At 44.2% G+C, this 21,795-nt stretch overlaps 1 protein-coding gene across 1 annotated transcript in view; it reads right to left on the minus strand.

The window, feature by feature from the left end:
* Positions 1-8,043: 8,043 nt before the first annotated feature.
* Positions 8,044-21,795, minus strand: part of SUGCT (succinyl-CoA:glutarate-CoA transferase) — a 684,446-nt gene continuing 670,694 nt past the window's right edge. The window contains exon 14 of the mRNA XM_065883542.1: positions 8,044-9,074. Within this exon, the coding sequence (XP_065739614.1) occupies positions 8,911-9,074 (164 nt within the window). The 3' untranslated portion in view covers positions 8,044-8,910. The remainder of the gene's footprint in view (positions 9,075-21,795) is intronic.

Below are 21,795 nucleotides of genomic sequence, written 5' to 3' on the forward strand. Positions count from 1 at the left end.
TGGGAGGGAGGAACTGATGGTGACCATCTTTGAAAAGTGTTTATTACAGGCGCTATGAGTTAAAAAAAGAATGAACATAACCAGTTCTTATCTCACAGAACACGTAATCTGGTGAGTGAGAGAACGTCTAGTGGACAGATATTTACTGTGTGTCTCCTATAGAGTAAGCATCATGGTAATCACTGGAGATGCAGTGGTGACTAAGAGACCCACAATATTACAGTTAATAGGGAAGAGCAATTGGTGACTAGTAATTATAACTCAGTGTGTGATAACTGTTATGGTCAGATAAATACAGAGGCCTGAGATAGCAAACAAGATGCAGAAATCACTTCCAATTGTGGAGATCAGAAAACGCTTCGTTCATGGGTTAAGACAAACACCAAGATGTACTCCCCTCTCCCCTCCACTCCAACCCTCTGAAATTGCTCCAAACGAATCGAGAGAAGTTATCTGTATGGTTCACTGCTGTATCTTTTATTTGGGGGGAATTACATTTTTCACTGAATTTGCTTATAGAGTAGATTTTTACACAAATGAGTATTTTCCTACTAATAAAAACTGTAATTCAAGCTGGAGTCATATATATCATCCTAGATATCTGTCGTACTTCTTTCATCTGTCCAAGGAGAATCTGAAATTTCATTGGAAATGGGCGTCACTCATTTCCTGACGTTCAGTCAGTACCTCTGATAAGCTATCCTTTGTTTACACTGACGTCTCTCTCTCTCTCCAGGTCTAGATTTCAGCAGTGTGTTGGCTGTTCTCTAGGGCACTAAATGGTGCCCCCTACGTGGTTAAGTCCAAGTGTTCTAGGCTCTATCATTTTTCCCAGCAACGGCCTTTGGGAGAGCTGCTTTTGATCCTACTTCATCAGCAACCTTATGGCTCCATTGAACCTTTAAAAAGATTCACAAATGGCAGGCTATCTCTGTAAATTCATACACAGAAAAATCTTCTGGAGTGGAGGGAACATTTTCAGGTCCTCTTTGGTAGACGTATATGTTCTTAGGATGTTTAACAGTTGAAAAACTGTGATATCTCCCTGAGACGGCAGCCTGAGGAGACTTTCCTGAGGGTTTTGCTGACAGTGTTTGAGTTAAGCTGATCCTTTTGGGAACCCTGTTATTTCTAGAGCATTTGCAAAGGTTGAAATGAATGGATTAGGGTCTTTCTGCTCCTGATATGTCTTGCCCTTTACCCCTTTGAAGATCCCCAAGTCCTGGGGTGCATGAGCTGTAAGGACACAATCTGAGGGTAGTGTCCGTGGTAATGACGGCAGGGTATCACTTAGTCACACTGAAGGTGATGGAGCAGAGGACCTGTGAGTGTGTCCGCTTTAACATGATGGCCTCCATCTTTTTCCTTTTTTTTCGTGGCTATGCCATGCAGCATGTGGGATCCTAGTTCCCCGACCAGGGATCGAACCCGTGCCCCCTGCACTGGAAGCGTGGAGTCTTAACTGGACCACCAGGGAAGCCCCGACCTCCATCTTCAGGCAGTAGCCTTCAGGGCTTCCCAGACACATTGAATAAGTGCATTAGCACACATAAATCTATTAGGACAGTGCTTTACATATAAGACCTTAACAGATATTGTTGTTGGTGTCATTATTATTATTATTAAGCATCAAATTTAACCCCAGTCACAGAACTCATAAGAAGATCTTCCAGCATTGCTGAACTGTATCTATCATGTATCCTAAGAGAGAGAGAGAGAGGAAAGAAAAGAATATAATAAGAGCTCTTACTTCACGAGGATGCAGAGTAAGTCTACTTCAACTTTGCACAGGAAATGAAAGGTACTAACTCTACCAGCAGAATCCTCTTCCTCCCCCAGCTGGGCCTATTCTAGCTCTGACTGTTCATTCTCCCAAGTTAAAAAACGTTCCCCCAGAAATGTACCCACACAGAGGCCCACCAAGCTACTCATTTCACCACATGTCAGCTGGGTCGTATGAGTGTAGCTGCACAAACTGATGAGTTTTGATCACTGTCATCTCTGCAGGGTTTTGTCGGTGACTTCAGCTAACTGAGTCACTTAGCGAGGCCTGAACACCACCTCTGCTCGCGTGCTGGGCCCGCATCCTTTCACTTAGGTTTTCCCAGAAAGTAAATTTGGAGAACCAGACAAATGTTTAGGATGCAGAAGATGGGAAACAGGGGCCCAGAGACGGAAACCCTAGTGACTGGATATTTCCAACTCTGTCATATTTTTTAAGAATGGAACACTCTCCCATTTGCACAGTTCAGCAAATCAAGCTGAGAAGATTCAGGGTCCTGGGTCACTGGGCACTGTTTCCAGAGGTGACCTGTGGGTCACTGCATTTCTGTTTTGCCCCCTCACCTGTGTCAATGCCATTGCAAGCATTTGGCTATCTATAATGACAATCCTGGAAATATAGTTCATTTTCTACCCCCCCTAAATAGTGACTCTTTAGCAGTCCCCCCAAAATAGACGCTACAATTTTCTTGACCCTCTGAGAAGAAAGAACACAATAATGTCCATTAGTAGTATATTTCAAAGCTTTGATCAAGAACAGCCAGGAAGTCCTTTGTAAAACCTACAAACATAAATCCAAGTCTACTGGGGTGAATGTGTGTTACACATGTTGCCATGTCCCATACCAAGAGACGCTACGGTAATCCGAATTTTTCTCTAGGGTTCAGAAAGAGGTAAAGGGGAGGACAGAAAGATATTTTCCTGTGGCCGTTTTACATTAATTTCTTTCCTCTCAGCTGTGTGTTCTGAAGCTATGTCTTGCTTCATGGGCAGCATTTGTGCACAGGTTCTGGGTGACGGCAAGTTGTGCTCATTCTGCAGACGAGCAGCAAGAAAGCTTTGCTCCTCCAATCTCTGTGGTCAGGAGCCAAAGAAACCAGTATGAGTTGAACAGACTGTCATGTGGGTCATTTGCAAAGAAAAAGAAAGGGGTGGGGGGAGACAGGAGGGGTGCGTCTGAGTGTTTTTCATCCTGTTGAAAGAAGAAAGCAAAGGGAACTGTGAGGACCCAGGCTGCCTGTTTCACAGATGGCAAAACCAAGGTACCGCCTTTCTGGAGGCCGTGTGACAGCAGTGATTAGGGGCAAACTACTAATCCCCTTGAAGGCGGAGTAGCTGCCTTCTCCAAGAAAAAGCAAGAAACAAAGGGACTTCCCTGGTGGTCCAGTGCTTAAGACTCCACGCATTTCCACTGTAGGGGGCACAGGTTCAATCCCTGGTCGGGGAACTAAGATCCCACGTGTGGCAAGGCCAAAAAAACAAAAGAAAAGAAAAAGCAAGAAACAAAGGCCAAGGCTGAGTGCTGGAGCAGAACCATCAAGCTTCATGTCCTCCTTCCCCCTTCTCCGATGAGAACTCGGTCACAACAGCAAGACCCCAGCTGTCACAGAGTCTAGTCTCTGCTCTGTATTACATTTTATTTATTTATTATTTTTCTTAGCACTGGGGGCATGTGACAGGTAGCAAGCCCGAGGGCTCTGCCCCAGACTGGGGTGACATCTGGAACACTCCTTCACTTCGTTCCCTGAGTTTTGAGGGAGAAGGAGAGGGAGCCAGTTATTCACGGCTCACCCTGCCCATGGATTAAGCCAAAATCGCTTGTGGAGCTGAAGTCATGGCCAGAATTACCACTAGTTATCCTCCAGATCACTGAGCAAGTCCTATTTTTCTCGAGGTCGGTGGTGGCTTTTGGTGTCCATGCTTATGTAACATGGACAAAAAGAGAGAAAGAGAGAAAGAAGCGGAGGAGGAGGGAGAGGAAGATAAAGGAGAAGGAGAAAGAAAACATTATTGTAGAGAAAGGATGGGGAAAAAGTGAAAAGTCAAAAAGGAAGTGGAAATAAAAAAAGAGAAAGTAGAAAAAAATGGACTTACAGGGAGGTGTCAATTAGTCACTTTGCATGGCAATGATTCTCCTGTCACTTTAGACTTTCAATCCAAGGAAGAGCAGCCTCCATATTAGTTTCCTATTGGTGCTGTGACAAAATATCACAAACGCCGTGGCTTAAAACAGCACAAATTTATTATCTTACAGTTCTGGAGATCAGAAGTCCCAAATGAGTCCAAACTAGGTCTCACTGGGCTAAAATCAAGCAGGACTGCTTTCCTTCTAGAGGCTCTAAGGGAGAGTCCTTTTTTTTTGCATTTTTCATCTCCTAGAAGATGCCTACGTTCCTTCATTCGTTTCCATTTTCAAATCCCATAGCAATCGGAAAAGTCCTTCTCCCATCATGTCACTCTGACACTGACTCTTCCACACTTAAAGGCCCCTGTGATTGTATCAGGCCCACCAGGAAAATCCAGGATAATCTCCTTGTTTTAAGGTGCCCTGATTAGCAACCTTAATTCCCTCTTGCCATGGAAGGTGACGCTATCCACAGGTTCTGGGAATTAGGACATGGGCCTCTTTGGTGCATCTATCACAGCCTCTTATTAAAAAAAAAAAAAGGATACAAATGACCTTATTTACAAAACAGAAACAGACTCACAGACTTAAAGAATGAACTTATGGTTACCAGGAGGCCAGGAGGGAAAGGTAGGCGGGGAGGGATAGATTGGGACTGACACGTACACACTGCTCTATATAAAACAGATAACCAACAAGGACCTACTGTAGAGCACAGGGAACTCTGCGCAACATTCTGCAATAACCTATATGAGAAAAGAATCTGAAAAAGAATGGATACATGTATAACTGAATCACTTGGCTGTACACCTGAAACTGACACAACACGGTTAATCAGCTATGCTCCAATATAAAATAAAAAAATTTTTTTAAATGTTGCAAAGGGTCAGGAGGCTGTGTCGTCCCTTTAGTGTTAAGATCTTAAAGAATGGGAAAAAAGAACTATTTCTCCAGAAAAAAAATTTGAGGTGGGTGAGTTCCGTCTCCTGGGTAGCATTTGAGTTCCCCCCAGTGCCTGTCCTCCCTCCCGGCATTCACACGTCAGGTCAGGCTAGGCTCACACTGCGATGGGCTCACCAGGGTCCCCAGGGCCAACACACCCTTGGGTCTCCCTGACCTGGGCGTGCTCTCTCTTCCCTTCCACCACAACAAATTCATTTATTCCAACTCTCCTCCCTTCAAAACTCACATTCTCTCCCCCTAGTGTGTAGAATAAATATATGGCTTCAAAGTATTTGCATTCATTTGTCAATAATACGTTAACTTCCTCGGGTGATACTAAAAGACACGGTTTTGAATCAGCTTTGGGGGGAAATGTGTCTGTTGGAGGTGCTTATACTCCACGAATCCCACCACATAAACCTGTCCTGCATAGAGCTGGCCTGGTTTAAAAGTTCAGGTCCATTTGTGCCCAGAAGATAGCCTGGTATGTCTACACAGAGAAACCATTTAAGCATCATATGAGAGTAGGAATTTATAAAACACTGAACCCTGGTATTTCTCTACTAGGACTGTAAGAAGTAACACAATTTTATCCTGATGTCTGAGAAAAGTTCTACATTTCCCCTGTGATGTGTTTTTTATTTTCCCAACAGCTGTTTGAAATGGAATTATGTACCTTTTTTCCAGAACCTTTTCATCCTCCTTATCAAATAATGATTGCACCACAAAATAGAGAGGGAAAAGAAGTGAGCTTGACATTCTGGCCTCCTAAGTGTCATTGATACTACAATCAAGGTGAACAACCATTTTCTGCTGGCATCCCGTGTCTGAAGAATCTCATGAATTTAAGGACTCACTATAGCGGATATTCTCCCACGAACAGAAGCAAATGCAAGAAAAATCTATTAATCTTGGGGGATGAGTTTGAAAATGAATAGCCCAGGGCCAGGGAATGGAGGGTGAGGACTCTGCCTTTCTTTCCCTCTCGTCGCCTTTGCCACATGAGCTGTCAGAGCAGAGGCAGACGATCTGGACCTAACGTTCTTTCTCAGCACCTGCTAGCCCAGGATCTGGAGAACGGGTCCTGTGGATAAAGGCAGCATTGAGCCACATGGGACAGTGACAAGCAAGACTCACATCCATAAAAGCAGACCACATGCCGACGTCATGGGACCAAAGAGTCAGTGGTGAGCTATCAAATTCAGGTGAGATACAAGCGGGTGTGAATTTCCGTGCAAAAGGCTGAAAGCAGGGGTCTTGAAGTCTTCTGCAAAAGCCCCCCACTGTGGGGTTATCTAAGAGGTTAACCCCACATAGTCTAATAGTCTAATGAGCTAGTATGAAATAACCTACGTGAGACCTCCCTTGTTTTTCTGTTTTTTTTTTTTTTTTTTTTTTTTTAAAAATCATGATTGGGCTTCTAACTCCTAGTAGATGGACTGAACACGAAAGAACACCAAGTAACCCGGGGGAGTCACACAAAACTGGTCAATGTTCATTTCTCTTCTTCTGGGGAAACATTCAGCATATCAGAATGCATGATGGAAAATATGCTTGATTAACCAGAAAATCATGGCAGCGGAAAATTTAAGAAAAAAATCAAGGGAAGGAAACCAGTTGCTCGTGGACACACATAATGATTAACCCGCGAAGTTTCAAAGAACTTTCTAGGCCAACCTCAGACACAAATCTGCCAGAAGGTAGGTCTTGACACAAAGTGAACTGGAGCATATGATATCTTAATAGTATGTTTGGCTTTGGAAATGCGTAAGATAATATAGGTCCTGATAATTAAAACAGCACATTGTTTATAGGTATAACTTGATCTGGGACACGTTGCTAGAAATTGTAGCAAGCACAGTGTTTCTTGCAGGACTAATTATCTATCTGAACTTGAAACATATTCTAAATTACTTCTCTCACCTAATCAGTTGGGTAAGTGCTATCTGTTGGGTAATGAACAGGTTCAAAGTTCTCCTGGATCGTTTTGAGGTGTGTAGGTGGAAATCTGGACAGCTACATATACGATTACACTGGAGACGGTCTCCAATGGCCACTCTGCTAGGGACCAAGACTGCGCAGTCAACCAACCGTGATCGATTTCAAGGTTTTCGAGGCATTTTGTGACCCTCTCTAAATGATCAACATCCTGCTACATACGGAGACCCGGATATTTAAGGGTTATTGCTCAGTAACCAAGTAATTTGCATTTCAAGACATCTACTTGGCTCACTCGGAGAAATGGTGGAGAAGCGTCTTTCAAGGTATGTGTTTTGCCAATTCTCTGTCATCCAGCCTTTTACCATTTTCATTACTAATTGTATATACATGGAAGAATTTCATTTAGATGTCTGGCCTGAAGTGAATGTCTCCAAATATATATCTACGAATTAGCCACTGGGGGAAAAGTACTGAAGAAGGTATCAAATTACCCTTGCATGATGAAATTCTAACTAGTGGGATAACAGCGGGAGTTCTTCAGAATAAGTTGTCCACAAAGAGGAAAGCAGAGAGGACAATAAGTGTTTCAAGAATTAGTAGGCATTCTTCTAAAAAGTCCCAGGAGGCCTCATGAGAAGACAAACTTCCTATTTATTTGGAGTCCTTGATTCTACAAACATATTGGGGCTTACAGCATGCATAAATGGCTTGAATCTTCCCAATAAAAAAGAACACCATAAGAAAACTAGCTCTAGGGGCTTCCCTGGTGGAGCAGTGGTTGAGAGTCTGCCTGCCGATGCAGGGGACACGGGTTTGTGCCCCGGTCTGGGAAGATCCCACATGCCGCAGAGCGGCTGGGCCTGTGAGCCACGGCCGCTGAGCCTGTGCGTCCGGAGCCTGTGCTCCGCAATGGGAGAGGCCACAGCAGTGAGAGGCCTGCGTACCCCCCCCAAAAAAAAAAAAAGAAAAGTAGCTCTAAATCACTGTTTGAAAAATGAACATCTGTAATTTAACTTTCAGTGACCACTTGGCATGTAATGACATGGCTTTAAGATATATGTGCCTAACAGCGTGAATTGTGTTCACATGAGGATACTCGTCATGGGGTCATCTGATTCCTTGGTCTGTACCTGGGCTTGGGTGATTGGCACTCTGAGTGACAATTCATCCTGGAACATATAGGCAAATCAGCTACCACCTTCTGGACAGAAGATGTTTCTATATTTCGAATTCACTGACAAATACTTAAATGCAAATACTTAATATTAAGGCATGATATATTCTTCTACAGTGGATACTCAGATCACAAAGAAATATTTTCCTTTCATTCTCCAATTTATCATTATTTAGACGTTATTTAATACCGAGATAGTCATCTGACATTCATTTAAAAACCTGTTGCACTTGTACTTGGCTCAAAATAAGGTACCAATTAAAGAACCACTCTTCACCCACTACATCCCAAAATTCATTGGTGGAGACTGATTTTCTGCCATGTCTCATGAAATAATCAAAGAAATACAACATAAAGCCATTATTTACCCCCATGGGGGAGAACGGAGCTCAGTTTTATAATGGACATTAACAAATTCCATGGTTTAAATTACAGATTAACAAAGGGTTCATGAGCTCAAAATTAAGTTATTCTGTTTAAAATCAATCACCGAGACTGTCATTCTGCTTATTGCTTTGACTTCCTAACAAAGGTTTAAATGAGGACTTTATGTGCAAGTAAAGAACGTCAAGAGATCTGCTCTTTTTCAGACCTGCGTGGGCTGGAGGGGCAAACGTTTAGGCTATTAACGTAATTAGAATGAGGAATGTATTTTTCCAGAAAAAAAAAACAACTTCACCCAAAAAAAAAAAAAAAGCCCACAAATCCACAATTAATCTATTATCTGGGGGTAAATGGTAAGGAATCAAAGGTGGGGTGCGTTTAGAAAGCACTCGATTCACTGATACCAGCGCCATTCTGGAGAGGCCAGGCAGGAACTCTGGAATTCCTCCAACTCTTCAGTGGCAGGCACCAGAACTGGGGAGCAGGGTCCGGAAAGGCTACTTTACCTTTGCTAGCAAAACGCATTCCAACTGTGGTTTTGCAAAAAAGCGTATTTCCTTTGTCACTCAACCTCATGTTGGGTCACCACTCCAGCGCTGAGCAGCTCTGTGATGGCCCTGTCATCGTATCTGAGGACCTCCTTCAGGATGTGCGTCGTGTGCTGCCCAAGCAGGGGGGGCGGGCTGGCCTCTGACATCTTTAACTCACTGTATCTCACAGCTGGGCCTGTCAAAGGGGGAGGAATGCAGGAAACCTGTTAATGACTAACCCTCAGAAATTCATTACCCAAAAAAAAAAAAAAGAAATTCATTACCCAAGCAGCCTGGGGTGTTTGCGATGAGTGCCAGGAATATCACTGCCGGTTACACCCTTGCAGATGGACCATCATTTTGGAAAGAACTGCATTTGCACACATGGCTTTTCTTGACTTAGCTTTATCCAACTGTGTGCAGTGGTCATCTGGCCTGCCCACCACCATGCAGGGGGCCACATGAATATGCCTGGCCTGTCACAAAGACCCACAGGGGTAGGTTACTCAACTGAGTTGACTTTCTGGGTCCCAGAGAACAGTGGCCATGGGTACATAGTGTCTCTCTGAAGCTGGAAATCTGACCCCAGCTGAAGGTAACACAAAGGTTTACTACTCAGCATCTACTGTAGGGTTCCAAGATTCAGTTCAACAGACCACAGATCAACTACACCTCAGCCAGACCCTGGGTGAAGCCTTTAGGTGGTAGAAGAGGTTATGGGTGCAAGCTTCATTGTCAGAGAGACTTCTGTTTGGATATCAGCTCTTCTACTTTCGAGCAGCGCCATCTCGGACTAATTACTTAACGTCTCTGAGCCTCGTGTTCTGCGACTAAACTGGGTATGATAAAGTTTACCACATAGACTTGATATAAGGATTTAAATGAGATAATGGACAGAAAGCATGAAGTAAGCATCCCCTAACCCACAACAATGCACAAAACCTGCCGGCCACTATGATGACAAAAGCTGCCGCATCACCTCCCCTGATGCTCTGCAGTGCAAGGGGAGATGCCCCATCACCTCCCCTGATGCTTTGCAGTGCAAGGGGAGATGCCCCATCACCTCCCCTGATGCTCTGCAGTGCAAGGGGAGATGCCCCATCACCTCCCCTGATGCTCTGCAGTGCAAGGGGAGATGCCGCATCACCTCCCCTGATGCTCTGCAGTGCAAGGGGAGATGCCGCATCACCTCCCCTGATGCTCTGCAGTGCAAGGGGAGATGCCGCATCACCTCCCCTGATGCTCTGCAGTGCAAGGGGAGATGCCCCATCACCTCCCCTGATGCTCTGCAGTGCAAGGGGAGATGCCGCATCACCTCCCCTGATGCTCTGCAGCGCAAGGGGAGATGCCGCATCACCTCCCCTGATGCTCTGCAGCGCAAGGGGAGATGCCGCATCACCTCCCCTGATGCTCTGCAGCGCAAGGGGAGATGCCGCATCACCTCCCCTGATGCTCTGCAGCGCAAGGGGAGATGCCGCATCACCTCCCCTGATGCTCTGCAGCGCAAGGGGAGATGCCGCATCACCTCCCCTGATGCTCTGCAGCGCAAGGGGAGATGCCGCATCACCTCCCCTGATGCTCTGCAGCGCAAGGGGAGATGCCGCATCACCTCCCCTGATGCTCTGCAGCGCAAGGGGAGATGCCCCATCACCTCCCCTGATGCTCTGCAGTGCAAGGGGAGATGCCGCATCACCTCCCCTGATGCTCTGCAGTGCAAGGGGAGATGCCGCATCACCTCCCCTGATGCTCTGCAGTGCAAGGGGAGATGCCGCATCACCTCCCCTGATGCTCTGCAGTGCAAGGGGAGATGCCGCATCACCTCCCCTGATGCTCTGCAGTGCAAGGGGAGATGCCGCATCACCTCCCCTGATGCTCTGCAGTGCAAGGGGAGATGCCGCATCACCTCCCCTGATGCTCTGCAGTGCAAGGGGAGATGCCCCATCACCTCCCCTGATGCTCTGCAGTGCAAGGGGAGATGCCGCATCACCTCCCCTGATGCTCTGCAGTGCAAGGGGAGATGCCGCATCACCTCCCCTGATGCTCTGCAGTGCAAGGGGAGATGCCCCATCACCTCCCCTGATGCTCTGCAGTGCAAGGGGAGATGCCGCATCACCTCCCCTGATGCTCTGCAGTGCAAGGGGAGATGCCGCATCACCTCCCCTGATGCTCTGCAGCGCAAGGGGAGATGCCGCATCACCTCCCCTGATGCTCTGCAGAGCAAGGGGAGATGCCGCATCACCTCCCCTGATGCTCTGCAGTGCAAGGGGAGATGCCGCATCACCTCCCCTGATGCTCTGCAGCGCAAGGGGAGATGCCGCATCACCTCCCCTGATGCTCTGCAGTGCAAGGGGAGATGCCGCATCACCTCCCCTGATGCTCTGCAGCGCAAGGGGAGATGCCGCATCACCTCCCCTGATGCTCTGCAGTGCAAGGGGAGATGCCGCATCACCTCCCCTCATGCTCTGCAGTGCAAGGGGAGATGCCCCATCACCTCCCCTGATGCTCTGCAGCGCAAGGGGAGATGCCGCATCACCTCCCCTGATGCTCTGCAGTGCAAGGGGAGATGCCCCATCACCTCCCCTGATGCTCTGCAGTGCAAGGGGAGATGCCGCATCACCTCCCCTGATGCTCTGCAGCGCAAGGGGAGATGCCGCATCACCTCCCCTGATGCTCTGCAGTGCAAGGGGAGATGCCGCATCACCTCCCCTGATGCTCTGCAGTGCAAGGGGAGATGCCCCATCACCTCCCCTGATGCTCTGCAGTGCAAGGGGAGAAGGATGTTTATTGTCAGCTCTTTGCTGAGCACTGAGCCACTGCAAACAGGGTCACTCAAGAAATGCTTTCAACGCCTGTTGGGAATGGATTTTATCATCCCCAGTCTTCACATAATGACACTAAAGTCCCCAAAGCTAATAAGGTTTTGCTCAAGGTCACATGGCTAATAATTAATAGCACCAGGAAGCAAATCCATGTCCACCTGAGCTGTCTCACATTGAAGACCATGTACTTTCCATAACCTTAGCAGCCTCGTCTTGCTTCTCACTCTTCCATGGACAAGCTGGGGAACATGCTGTTTCAACAGATTTTACTTTTGTTGCCTCATTCAATAAATGGTATTTATGTTGGCTGTCCTTTACGTCTCACTTGATTAGGCTTCGGGAAAACAAATTAGGGAGTCACAAGGAGACTACAAAACAGTACATTTCTATCTCATAAAAATTCTTCCAGCCTCCTCTCGATTTGGGGAGCTCATAGGAAGAACAAATAAAACCAAAGCACATGTGGGTAACAGAATGTCAGTCAGTAAAGCAGCAAATGTGCTCCCGGCTCTTCGGAGAATTCCATTCAGAAAAGGTCATGTTGAGGAAGCCATTGTTGATGGAGAGAGAGGACACAGACCTCCTAAAACCATCAAGCCGCCCCTGTCTGTCACCCATACCATGCCCTCCAGATAAACGGCAACTTCCAACTGACTGCACAGTTTTCCTTCTCTGAAGCTCAGGGAAATTCCTTTTTTTCCCCCTTCTCACACTTCCTTTCAAATGCTCCAGTGTATGACTGTTTTTTCACGGGTTGGTCCCTTTTCAGGAAAGGAGCACACATTGGGAAGCAGTGTCCCCTACGCTCCCGGGAAAGCTGATAATTTGGTGTTTTAGGGATGTGTTCCGTTTTGACATTAACCATGGTTTTCATCTAAAACTTGTCTTTCGAAAGAAGGACTCTGCTGAGCGAATACAAGGCTGAAGTCGAAGTCAGGTATGTGTTCCTTTCCTACTGGATGACCTGAAGCAAGGTGATCAACTGGAAGATAGTCACTTGACTCTTCAGGAATCTGGGTTGAAACACAGCTACCATTTACTCCTACTGCTGCTGCTGCCAGGAGTATTAGCAGTGGTAGCTACGGTTTCCTAAGAATCTAGGATGTGCCAGCCACTGTGCCAAAGGTTTTACATACATGATCTCCTATAATCCTCACGGCAATCCTGTATGGATGTTGACGGAGGTTTAAGGTAAAAGGGTTAAAGTTAGGATCCAGGTTAGAAAATGAGAATAACTTGCCCAACATCATACAGCTAGGAAGTTGTCAGTTTCCAAGTCCAGGTCTGTTGGGTTTAGGAACTTGGAGTTTTGTTAAAAAAAGAATGGGTTGAGGTGAAATTCACATAACATAAAATTCACCATTTTCAAGTGAACTATTCAGTGGCATTTAATACATTTGCAACGCTGTGTGACTACCACCTCTATCTAGTTCCAAAATATTTCCATTGCTCCTGAAACGGAGCAGGACCCCACCTGTGGTCCTTGGCCCCCATGTCCTCCGCCTGCCTTTTGTCTGTGGAAAAACTTTAACCAAAGAATAAGTTTAATCAGAGAAATGAGAAAATGCAGAAACAAAGGAAAACCGTACAACAAGACTAAATAATAATAGTTGAGTCATTAAGCGCAGTTAAGGACCTTTAGTTCCTTCTCAAGGGCTATAGATAATATTCTGAGCCCTATCCCGTGAGCTGTCTTATAGACGCTGAAACCCCATCAGGTGGAAGAAGTTAACTACGTGATGGCCAGACTGTAGCCCCGTGACATTAGCTGCCACAATTCCAAGAATTGGCCTCAAGGAAATGGGAACAAACCGACCCTGGAACTTAAGATTAACTGTACCTAAAACAATCAGGATGACGCTGGTCAGACCAGCGATGACCGATTTCAAGATGACTGTCAGAGCTGACTGTGCTGTTTCTGCATGTAGCCCCTTCCTTCAACCTATAAAAGCTCTTGCCCCCGACTGTGAGGGGTGGAGTCGGCCTTTGGACAGGCATCCGCCCTCCCCCGCACGGCCCCCAGTCGCCGGCATGCAAAATCAGGCAGACTTTCCTTTCTGCCAACCTTGCCTCTTTACTGGCGAGCAGCCAGACCCCACCTTCAGTTACACGCTCAGCAAAACCCTCATCCCTTAAGCAGTTTCTCTCAATTCTCTCCTCCCCTCACGCCCCTGGCAACCACTAACCTTCTTTCTGTCTCTAGGGATCTCTCTATTCTGGATATTCCATATCAATGAGATCATACAGTATGTGACCTTTAAGTGTCTGGTGTCCTCCACTTAGCATAATGTTTTTGAGATTCATCCACATTGGAGTACTGTGGTATTGGTACTTAGAACTTGGGACTTTTAACCTCCCTGCAGGGATGATGTATAAGGGAATTCTTCAGGTCCAGCCATAGGAAAGGGCAGTTCAACTTGTGTCACCCTCACTATGCACCATCCTTTCCTGGGAGCTTCCAGATCCACACCGAACACTATGCTACCAAGTTTGGGATGAAGGGCAGTTAACACTTTGCACAAAAAAATCTTAGAGAATTTAGGTTGGTGGAATGGTATTACTTGGTAATTTTTAGACTTGCTAGGATAAAGACACCTGGAAGATACTATATATTTGGAAAGCTTAGGCTTCTTTAAATAAATATAAGTTACTAAGTAAGCCATATTGCAGTTTATGAAATTGTATATACTTTTTCATATGCCCCTTCAGAAACCAGGTATTTTGCATATGACTGATTTTAGGAAGATTCTGAAGCTGGGGTTTGTCCATGTAATTTAATATCAGAGTATGGTATAGGTATCTGTACAGTACTGGCCGTTTTCACATTGTAATTTTCTATACGTTTCCTAAATACAGCAGTGCTCCCTTATCTGTAGGGGATAGTTTCCAAGACCCCATGTGGATGCCTAAAACCACAGATAGTGTCAAACCCTATGTATACTCTTTTTTCTTATCCACACATACTTATGATAAAGTTTAATTTATAAATGAGGCACAGTAAGTGATGAACAACTATAACTACTGATAACATAGAACAATGATAACAATATACTATAATAATAAGTTATGTAAAAGTGGTCTCTCAAAATATCTTACTGTACATATTTAATGCTTTTTCCATCTTAACTAAGCACCTATGACACACTGTGGCCTTAACTTTTGCAGTTTGAGGTGTGACAGCAAAACTAGCACAAATTTCTTTTTCCTTCTTCACAATTTCACGGATAGAAGATGCGCTCTTACTGTAGATCTCAGCGACCTCAGCTTACTTCTTTCCTTGTTAAGTTGAGAACTTTCACCTTTTCACTTAAAAGAAGCTCTTTACAGCTTCTCTTTGGCATATCCGAATTGCCAGCATCACTACTCTTGTGCTTTGGGAACATTATTCAGTAAAATAAGGGTCACTTGAACACATGTGCTGCCACTGACGGACAGTCAATCTGATAACCTAGAGGGCTACTAAGTGACTAACAGGTGGATACGCTGGACAAACGGATGATTCAAGGGACAGAGGGGGATGGCAGGAGAGTTCATCACTCTCCTCAGAATGGCACACAATTTAAAATTTATGAATTATTTTTTTCTAGAATTTTCTGTTTAATATTTCTAGACCACGGTTGACAACAGGTAACTGAAACTTTGGAAAGTGAACCTGGGGATGGGGCAGAGTGAGGAGTCACTGTGGAGGAGCATTTTGCCACATGGCTCATAAAAACCAGAAATTTACAGTCCCTAAAAAATATACACAGACACGCACAGTGAGACAAGGAAGGCAATATCTAGATCCCAGAGAAAGCTAAGTTCTCATGGGTCCATTGAATCCTGTCCTTGTAACCCTGTGCAATAATCCTATGTACCTGGGACGTCCCTCCCAGTCTAGGCTTTGCATGGAGGGTTCTTCAACTATTTGTTTCAAGAAGTAGAACATGTTTGACATAATTATTTACATCTAAGGTCCAGAAAGAATGATCTGATTTTCTGTTTAAAAAAAACGATGAGCAGATAAGTCACATGTTCTTAAATTACTTTTTGGCAAAGCAATATCCACACCCGCATATGCTTTCAAACACTTGAAAGCTGTGTGATCTTGAGAATTCTTAAAAGTCCCCGAGGGCTTCCCTGGTGGCGCAGTGGTTGGGAGTCCGCCTGCCGATGCAGGGGACACGGGTTCGTGCCCTGGTCCGGGAAGATCCCACATGCTGCGGAGCGGCTGGGCCCGTGAGCCATGGCCGCTGAGCCTGCGCGTCCGGAGCCCGTGCTCCACAACGGGAGAGGGCACAACAGAGAGAGGCCCGTGTACCGCGGGAAAAAAAAAAAAAAAAAAAAAGCCCCTGAGTCTCAGTCTATAGATTTCTAAAATGAGGCTGGCAATACCTACGGAGGATTGGTTTGAGCAGTTGGGTAATACAATATGGGTAATAACATCAGTAATAATCAAATAAATGTGTATGAAGATAATGAGCCCCAATTTTGTTTATAAAACTAGCAAATCATCTTGTGGATGTCATCTAAGCGTGTGTTTAAGACGTCCGTGATTGGGACTTCCCTGGTGGTGCAGTAGTTGGGAGTCTGCCTGCCAATGCAGGGGACCTGGGTTCGAGCCCTGCTCTGGGAACGTCCCACATGCTGTGGACCAAGCTAAGCCTGTGCGCCACAACTACTGAAGCCTGTGTGCCTAGAGCCCACGCTCTGCAACGAGAAGCCACCGCAGTGAGAAGCCCCCGCACCGCAACGAAGAGTAGCCCCCACTCTCCGCAACTAGAGAAAGCCCGCGAGCAGCAACGAAGACCCAACGCAGCCAAAAACAATAAATAAAAAATAAAAGAGGTCTGTGATTGGTAGGAATGCAAATTGGTGCAATCCTTCTGGGGGGAAATTTGTCAACTCAACATCAAGAGTTTTAAAAGTGTTCACACACTTAGATGGAGAAATCCTGCTTAAAAAAAATTTTTTTTTCTATGGATGTAATCAGGAATATCGACAAATTTTATTGGCAAGGATCTAAATAAACAACTTTCTAAATCTCCTTAATACTCTTAATACCTCTCTCCTTCCCACAAGGCTTTCTAACACACAGCCTGTGAGGGTTCTTTGTGGGGCATTCTGAACTTAAAAAAAAAAGAAAGAAAGAAAACTTTTCCATCTTTTCTTAGCTTCCAAAGGTTACCTTGTTAAGAGTAGGTGTTTAGCAATCATTCCCTCATGTACTGTCCTCAAAGGCCTATCTCTAACCGCTTCCTTCTAGATAAAGAGGTCAAATAGTTGTAATACTGAAAAAAGAATTAGGAAAATATGTCCAAAACTTTGGCACTGGTTCAATAAATTACAGTAACTCTAAATGATGGCAAACTGTACTATAATTTCAAGTTGTGTATTTTGGGGCTTTGAACAGCTATAACTGCCTTCACTCTCTCCTGATAAGCCACTGAAATAAAAGTACATGAGTTAAACAAACAAACATAAAACTTCATATGAGGAAAAAGGATGGGAGAGAGCATTACTAGTGAATGGGATATTCCAACAAATTTAAGAATGACATGGATGGGATCATGTTGATGGGGAAAAGAGGTAGAGAAAGCTGAAGCACAGAATATTCTACAAGGACACTGAGAGGAAGTCGATGCCAATTGGTCTACTTCACCTCCCCCAAAGCCTCTTTTTTAAAAAATTTAATATAATTAATTAATTTTTTTATATTTTTGGCCACTCTGTGCATGGCTTGCGGAATCCTAGTTCCCCAACCAGGGATTGCACCCGCACCCTTGGCAGTGAAATCGCCGAGTCCTAACCACTGGACCGCCAGGGAATTCCTGAGCCTCTTTTCTTAAAATCAATGGTTAAGAGAGAGACAGATCTTAGACTAGAAGTAGGGCTGAAAGCAGAAGGATTAAACGCCTCAATATAGACTAGTCTCACTGGTTTCTACTAGAAACTAGAAGAAAGTGAAGCTTGCTTTCTAATTTCTAAACGGAAATGACGTTAAACCTAGAATTGTATATCCAGTCAAATGGTTAATCAAATATGAAGGTATTTTCGAACTTTCAAAGATTAAACTTACTAAGTATGTTTCTTGAAGTTGACTCCAGTAAAACACTGGAGTAAATGAAGTAAGAGGAAAATGTTGGTACGCATTGAGGACCAGCCAACAAGTGTAGGGAAGGAAGGTCCCAGAACGACAGCTTGGACAAGGCAGAGATGGAGAAGGACAGAGATCTTCAAAAGGGGGAGTCTAAGGAGGCAGAAGAGCCTTAACTGTATAATCAGTATGACTGAGAGGCTGGAAAAAGTAAAATAAGCAGACAAAGCTACATACGCAAGAAAAAAAGTAAGAACTAGGAACTCTGGAAAAACACAAAATTTGCCTAAGAAAATCAAGATTCAAATATGAAGCAAATTACAATGTGGCAAGATTTTAAGTAACTGATGGAATATAAGTAAAGAAAATCCATTTGACTTTGATGCCCAGAACATTCAAGAAGCGCTTGTTATCTGTGTATCCTCTATAAGGGCACAAAGCATAATGCATTAGATTGTCTATTAGTTGCTGTTTGCCCTATGCAGGCAGGAAAATGTCAACTGTATTTGCTAATTGGCCCTCAATGCCTTTTGTGGTCCTTCTAATGAAGATAACAGCAAGCATCTTCTCTTGAACACTTGTGATGACTGTGGACTCTGCTTTTCATTTGCATTATCGCACTGGACTTTTCAACTTATACAACAGAGAGCATTATAACTCGCATTTTACAGATCAAGAAATTGAGACCCTTTAAAGGGTTAGTTTGTCTAAGGTTACCCAGCTAAGTAAGAGATAGAACCAGGACAAAATGTCCTATACGTCAGACTCCACGGTCCATGCTCTGCCATTCAATACAAATGTGGTGAACTAATTATTGCTAACAATTAAAGATATTTGAATAAATACTATTTATATTATTTTATTAATTCATTTATCCACTAATTTATTCTACATATAATTTGTGAGTATCCCTGTGTCAAGATCTGAGCTATATAATCTAGATATATGTTAGCAAACAAAATGTATCTAGACACTCCTTTCATGGAATTTACATTCTGATTCGGAAGACAGACAAATAGGCAAACAAATAAATAGTTTTAATTTGATAGAAATTATTAAATGAGTAGAAACCTAGCTGAAAAGAGGAGAATATTGCAGGCACGGTGGAGAGGGGTCATGGGGTAGTAAAGGACTACAGTAAGTCCCCTACATCCGAACCTTCAATTTGTGAACTTTCAAAGATGCAAACGTGCCCCTGGATGCCAGCTGTTGTACTGGACTACTGTACTTTTCAAGGTACTGTAAGATTAAAAATGTTTATTTTTGTTTTTTATGTGTTATTTGTGTGAAAAGTATTATAAACCTATTACAGTACTACAGAGCTGACTGTGTTAGTTGGGTATCTAGGCTAACTTGTGTGAACAGGCTTGATGTTCAAGGCACTGAAAAAAGTTCCAGGGTGGCTCAAACATCATTTGGTAGTTTCTAGATGAAGTTGGAGGGAGAGGCACAGGGATTTATAGGCTATGGTAGTAAACGTGGATCCTATTCTGAGTTCACTGGGAAGCAGCTGGGGCTTTAAGCAGAGCAGTGACAAGACTTAAATACTCGCGTTGCTGGGCAGAGAATGCGATCAAATGAGCTTGGAGGCTGTTCTGGGGAGATCAGAGGAGACGATGGTGGCCTAGACTAGGATGGTGCCTACAGAATTTAAGAAAAGTGGATGTATTTGAGAGCTATTCGGTGATAGAATGAGAGGGCTTGCTGATGAAGTACAAGGCCCACCCAACGTAGCTGAGGAGGGAGGGAGAGGGATCAAAGGAGAACTCCCCTTTCTGAGTTGAGTAACTGGCAAGGCCATTTACCAGATGCAGAAGGCTGAATGGATTCACAGACAAGCCTGGGTGGAAGCAGAAGTCAAATTCTTTTTTGAAGATGCTGTGTGACTTGCCAATGAGATATCTGAGGAGAGAAGCCTTTAGCTATGCAAGTCTGGAATTCAGGGAAGAGTTTGGGCCAGGATATGTAAATGTAGAGGTCATTTACCATCTAAATGCCTTCATTCCAAAGCAGTATATTTCCAAGGCAATCGTATTTATTCCAACATCTCTGATGCTGAGGTTTTAAATTTGTTATTCAGGCAGACTTTCCTCTATTATCTAAGTTCTATATCAAAATCTATTGCATCAAAATGGTTTGTGTCCCCAGGAAGCAAATTAAATGAATGAAAAATTAATCTGTATAGCTCATAAATTCGGAGATAAATGCATTTCTTGCAAAGAGGAATGCTTGGCCTTGAACAGACACATCTCCACTGACTTGAGGGGTAGAAGTTAGGGCAGTTTTACTTGTGAAAGAACTGTGGACGCTGTGCTCACAGAAAGAGGCAGAGAAAGAAACGCAGAGTTCTCTGAGGCTGAGTCATAGACACTCAGGGATTCCCAAAGGTGTGGATGTTTTTGATCTGCATTAATAAAGGCAATCGAACCAAAAAATGCTGAAAGAAGTGCACACCACAGCAATCTCCAGCACTTCAGCTGGTACCAAACCTGGAACCCCAAGTGCTGTCCTTGTGAGGAGTCTACCTAGTCTAAGGATTGGTGGGCAAAGACCTCACCAGGAAGGGGGTTGAGTGGCACAGCTTGTGGGTTAGACCCACTTCTCCATGAGGACTGTGTGTGAACTGCCCTTGGTCCCTCAGGAACAGTGTGTCAGATTCTAGGAAAGTGACAATGCCTCTGACCTCAACTTCTGCGGATGCCCATTCTTGGGAGGCTGAACTAATAAACCTCCAGGAACCCATAGGTCAAGAGCTGGAGGCTGACAAAATGCAAAGGTAGATGAGGAGGAACCTGCCCCAGTCTCTAGTCATACACGATGACATTGGCAACTACTACTTAGTGAGCCCTTACTGTATACCAGGCCTGGGGCGAAGAGTTTTGTTATTTGTTAATCTAATTTGATCCTCACAATAACCTTACAGAGTTTTTGCATTTATCAGTGCCTTTTATTCCTGTATCACAGAAGAGGAACACGCAGCTCAGAGAGGTTATGAAACGTGTACAAGGGCACACAGCACACAGCAGACGCACATATAGATCTGCTGACTTCATAGCCATTGTTTTCGAGAAGTGACATGGCAAGAGGGTTAAGAGCGTGGGTTTGGGGAGCCAGAGGGTCTAGATTCACATCCTGGCTCTGCCATGTATTGAGTGTATCTCCTTGGGTAACTTACTTAAGCACCTGTGCCTCAGCATCTTTCTCTGTACAATGGGGATGAAAATGGTCCCTTCCATATAAAGTTGTGAGGATTTTTAGAACTTCTAAGAACAGAACCGAGCACACAACAAGCACTCAATACATGCTAGCTGCTGTTGTTACCTTTCCTTCTTTGCTGCAGTGCTGACCTCAGCAACCTAGATTCCTTAAGTAGAGCCTTGATCACCTGTTAATTTCAGACTTCTACTTCCCAGAACATGGACAAGTGAGCTGCATTTCAGATTCACGACAGCAAGTTGGGGATAAAAGCCTTAACTTTTAAAAATCTTTAACAGTCAAGGATACGATTATTTAAAGGAAAAGGAAAAGGGAGGAAGGAACACTTTTTAAAAAAAACAAATCAATTCTATTCATTCATTTTAGTTAAGGGCAGCTTTTTCTGTCTTCAAATACTAATTTTTAAAATGTTTTATTTTATATTGGAGTATAGTTGATTAACAATGTCATGTCAGTTTCAGGTATACAGCAAAGTGACTCAGTTATACATATACATGTATCTATTCTTTCTCAAATTCTTTTCCCATTTAGGTTATTACAGAATATTGAGCAGAGTGCCCTGTGCTATAAGGAAGGAACCTTTTCTTAAGCAGAACTTTTCAAATGTTTATTTCATGTATTCCTCACTACAACCCTTTGAGATAGGTATGTTTTCCTCTTCCTACAGATAACAAAAGGGAGGCTAAGGGAGGTTGAATGATTATCTGATCATCTGATAAGTACATACTTACTGTCTCCAACGGCATCATAACATACACCAGAAATTAATTTTATACTCTCTCGAATTTTAACTAGTTATGTTAAAA

Source organism: Phocoena phocoena, chromosome 9 (genome assembly GCF_963924675.1).
Source record: "Phocoena phocoena chromosome 9, mPhoPho1.1, whole genome shotgun sequence".
In the NCBI taxonomy this organism is placed as follows: Eukaryota; Metazoa; Chordata; class Mammalia; order Artiodactyla; family Phocoenidae; genus Phocoena; species Phocoena phocoena.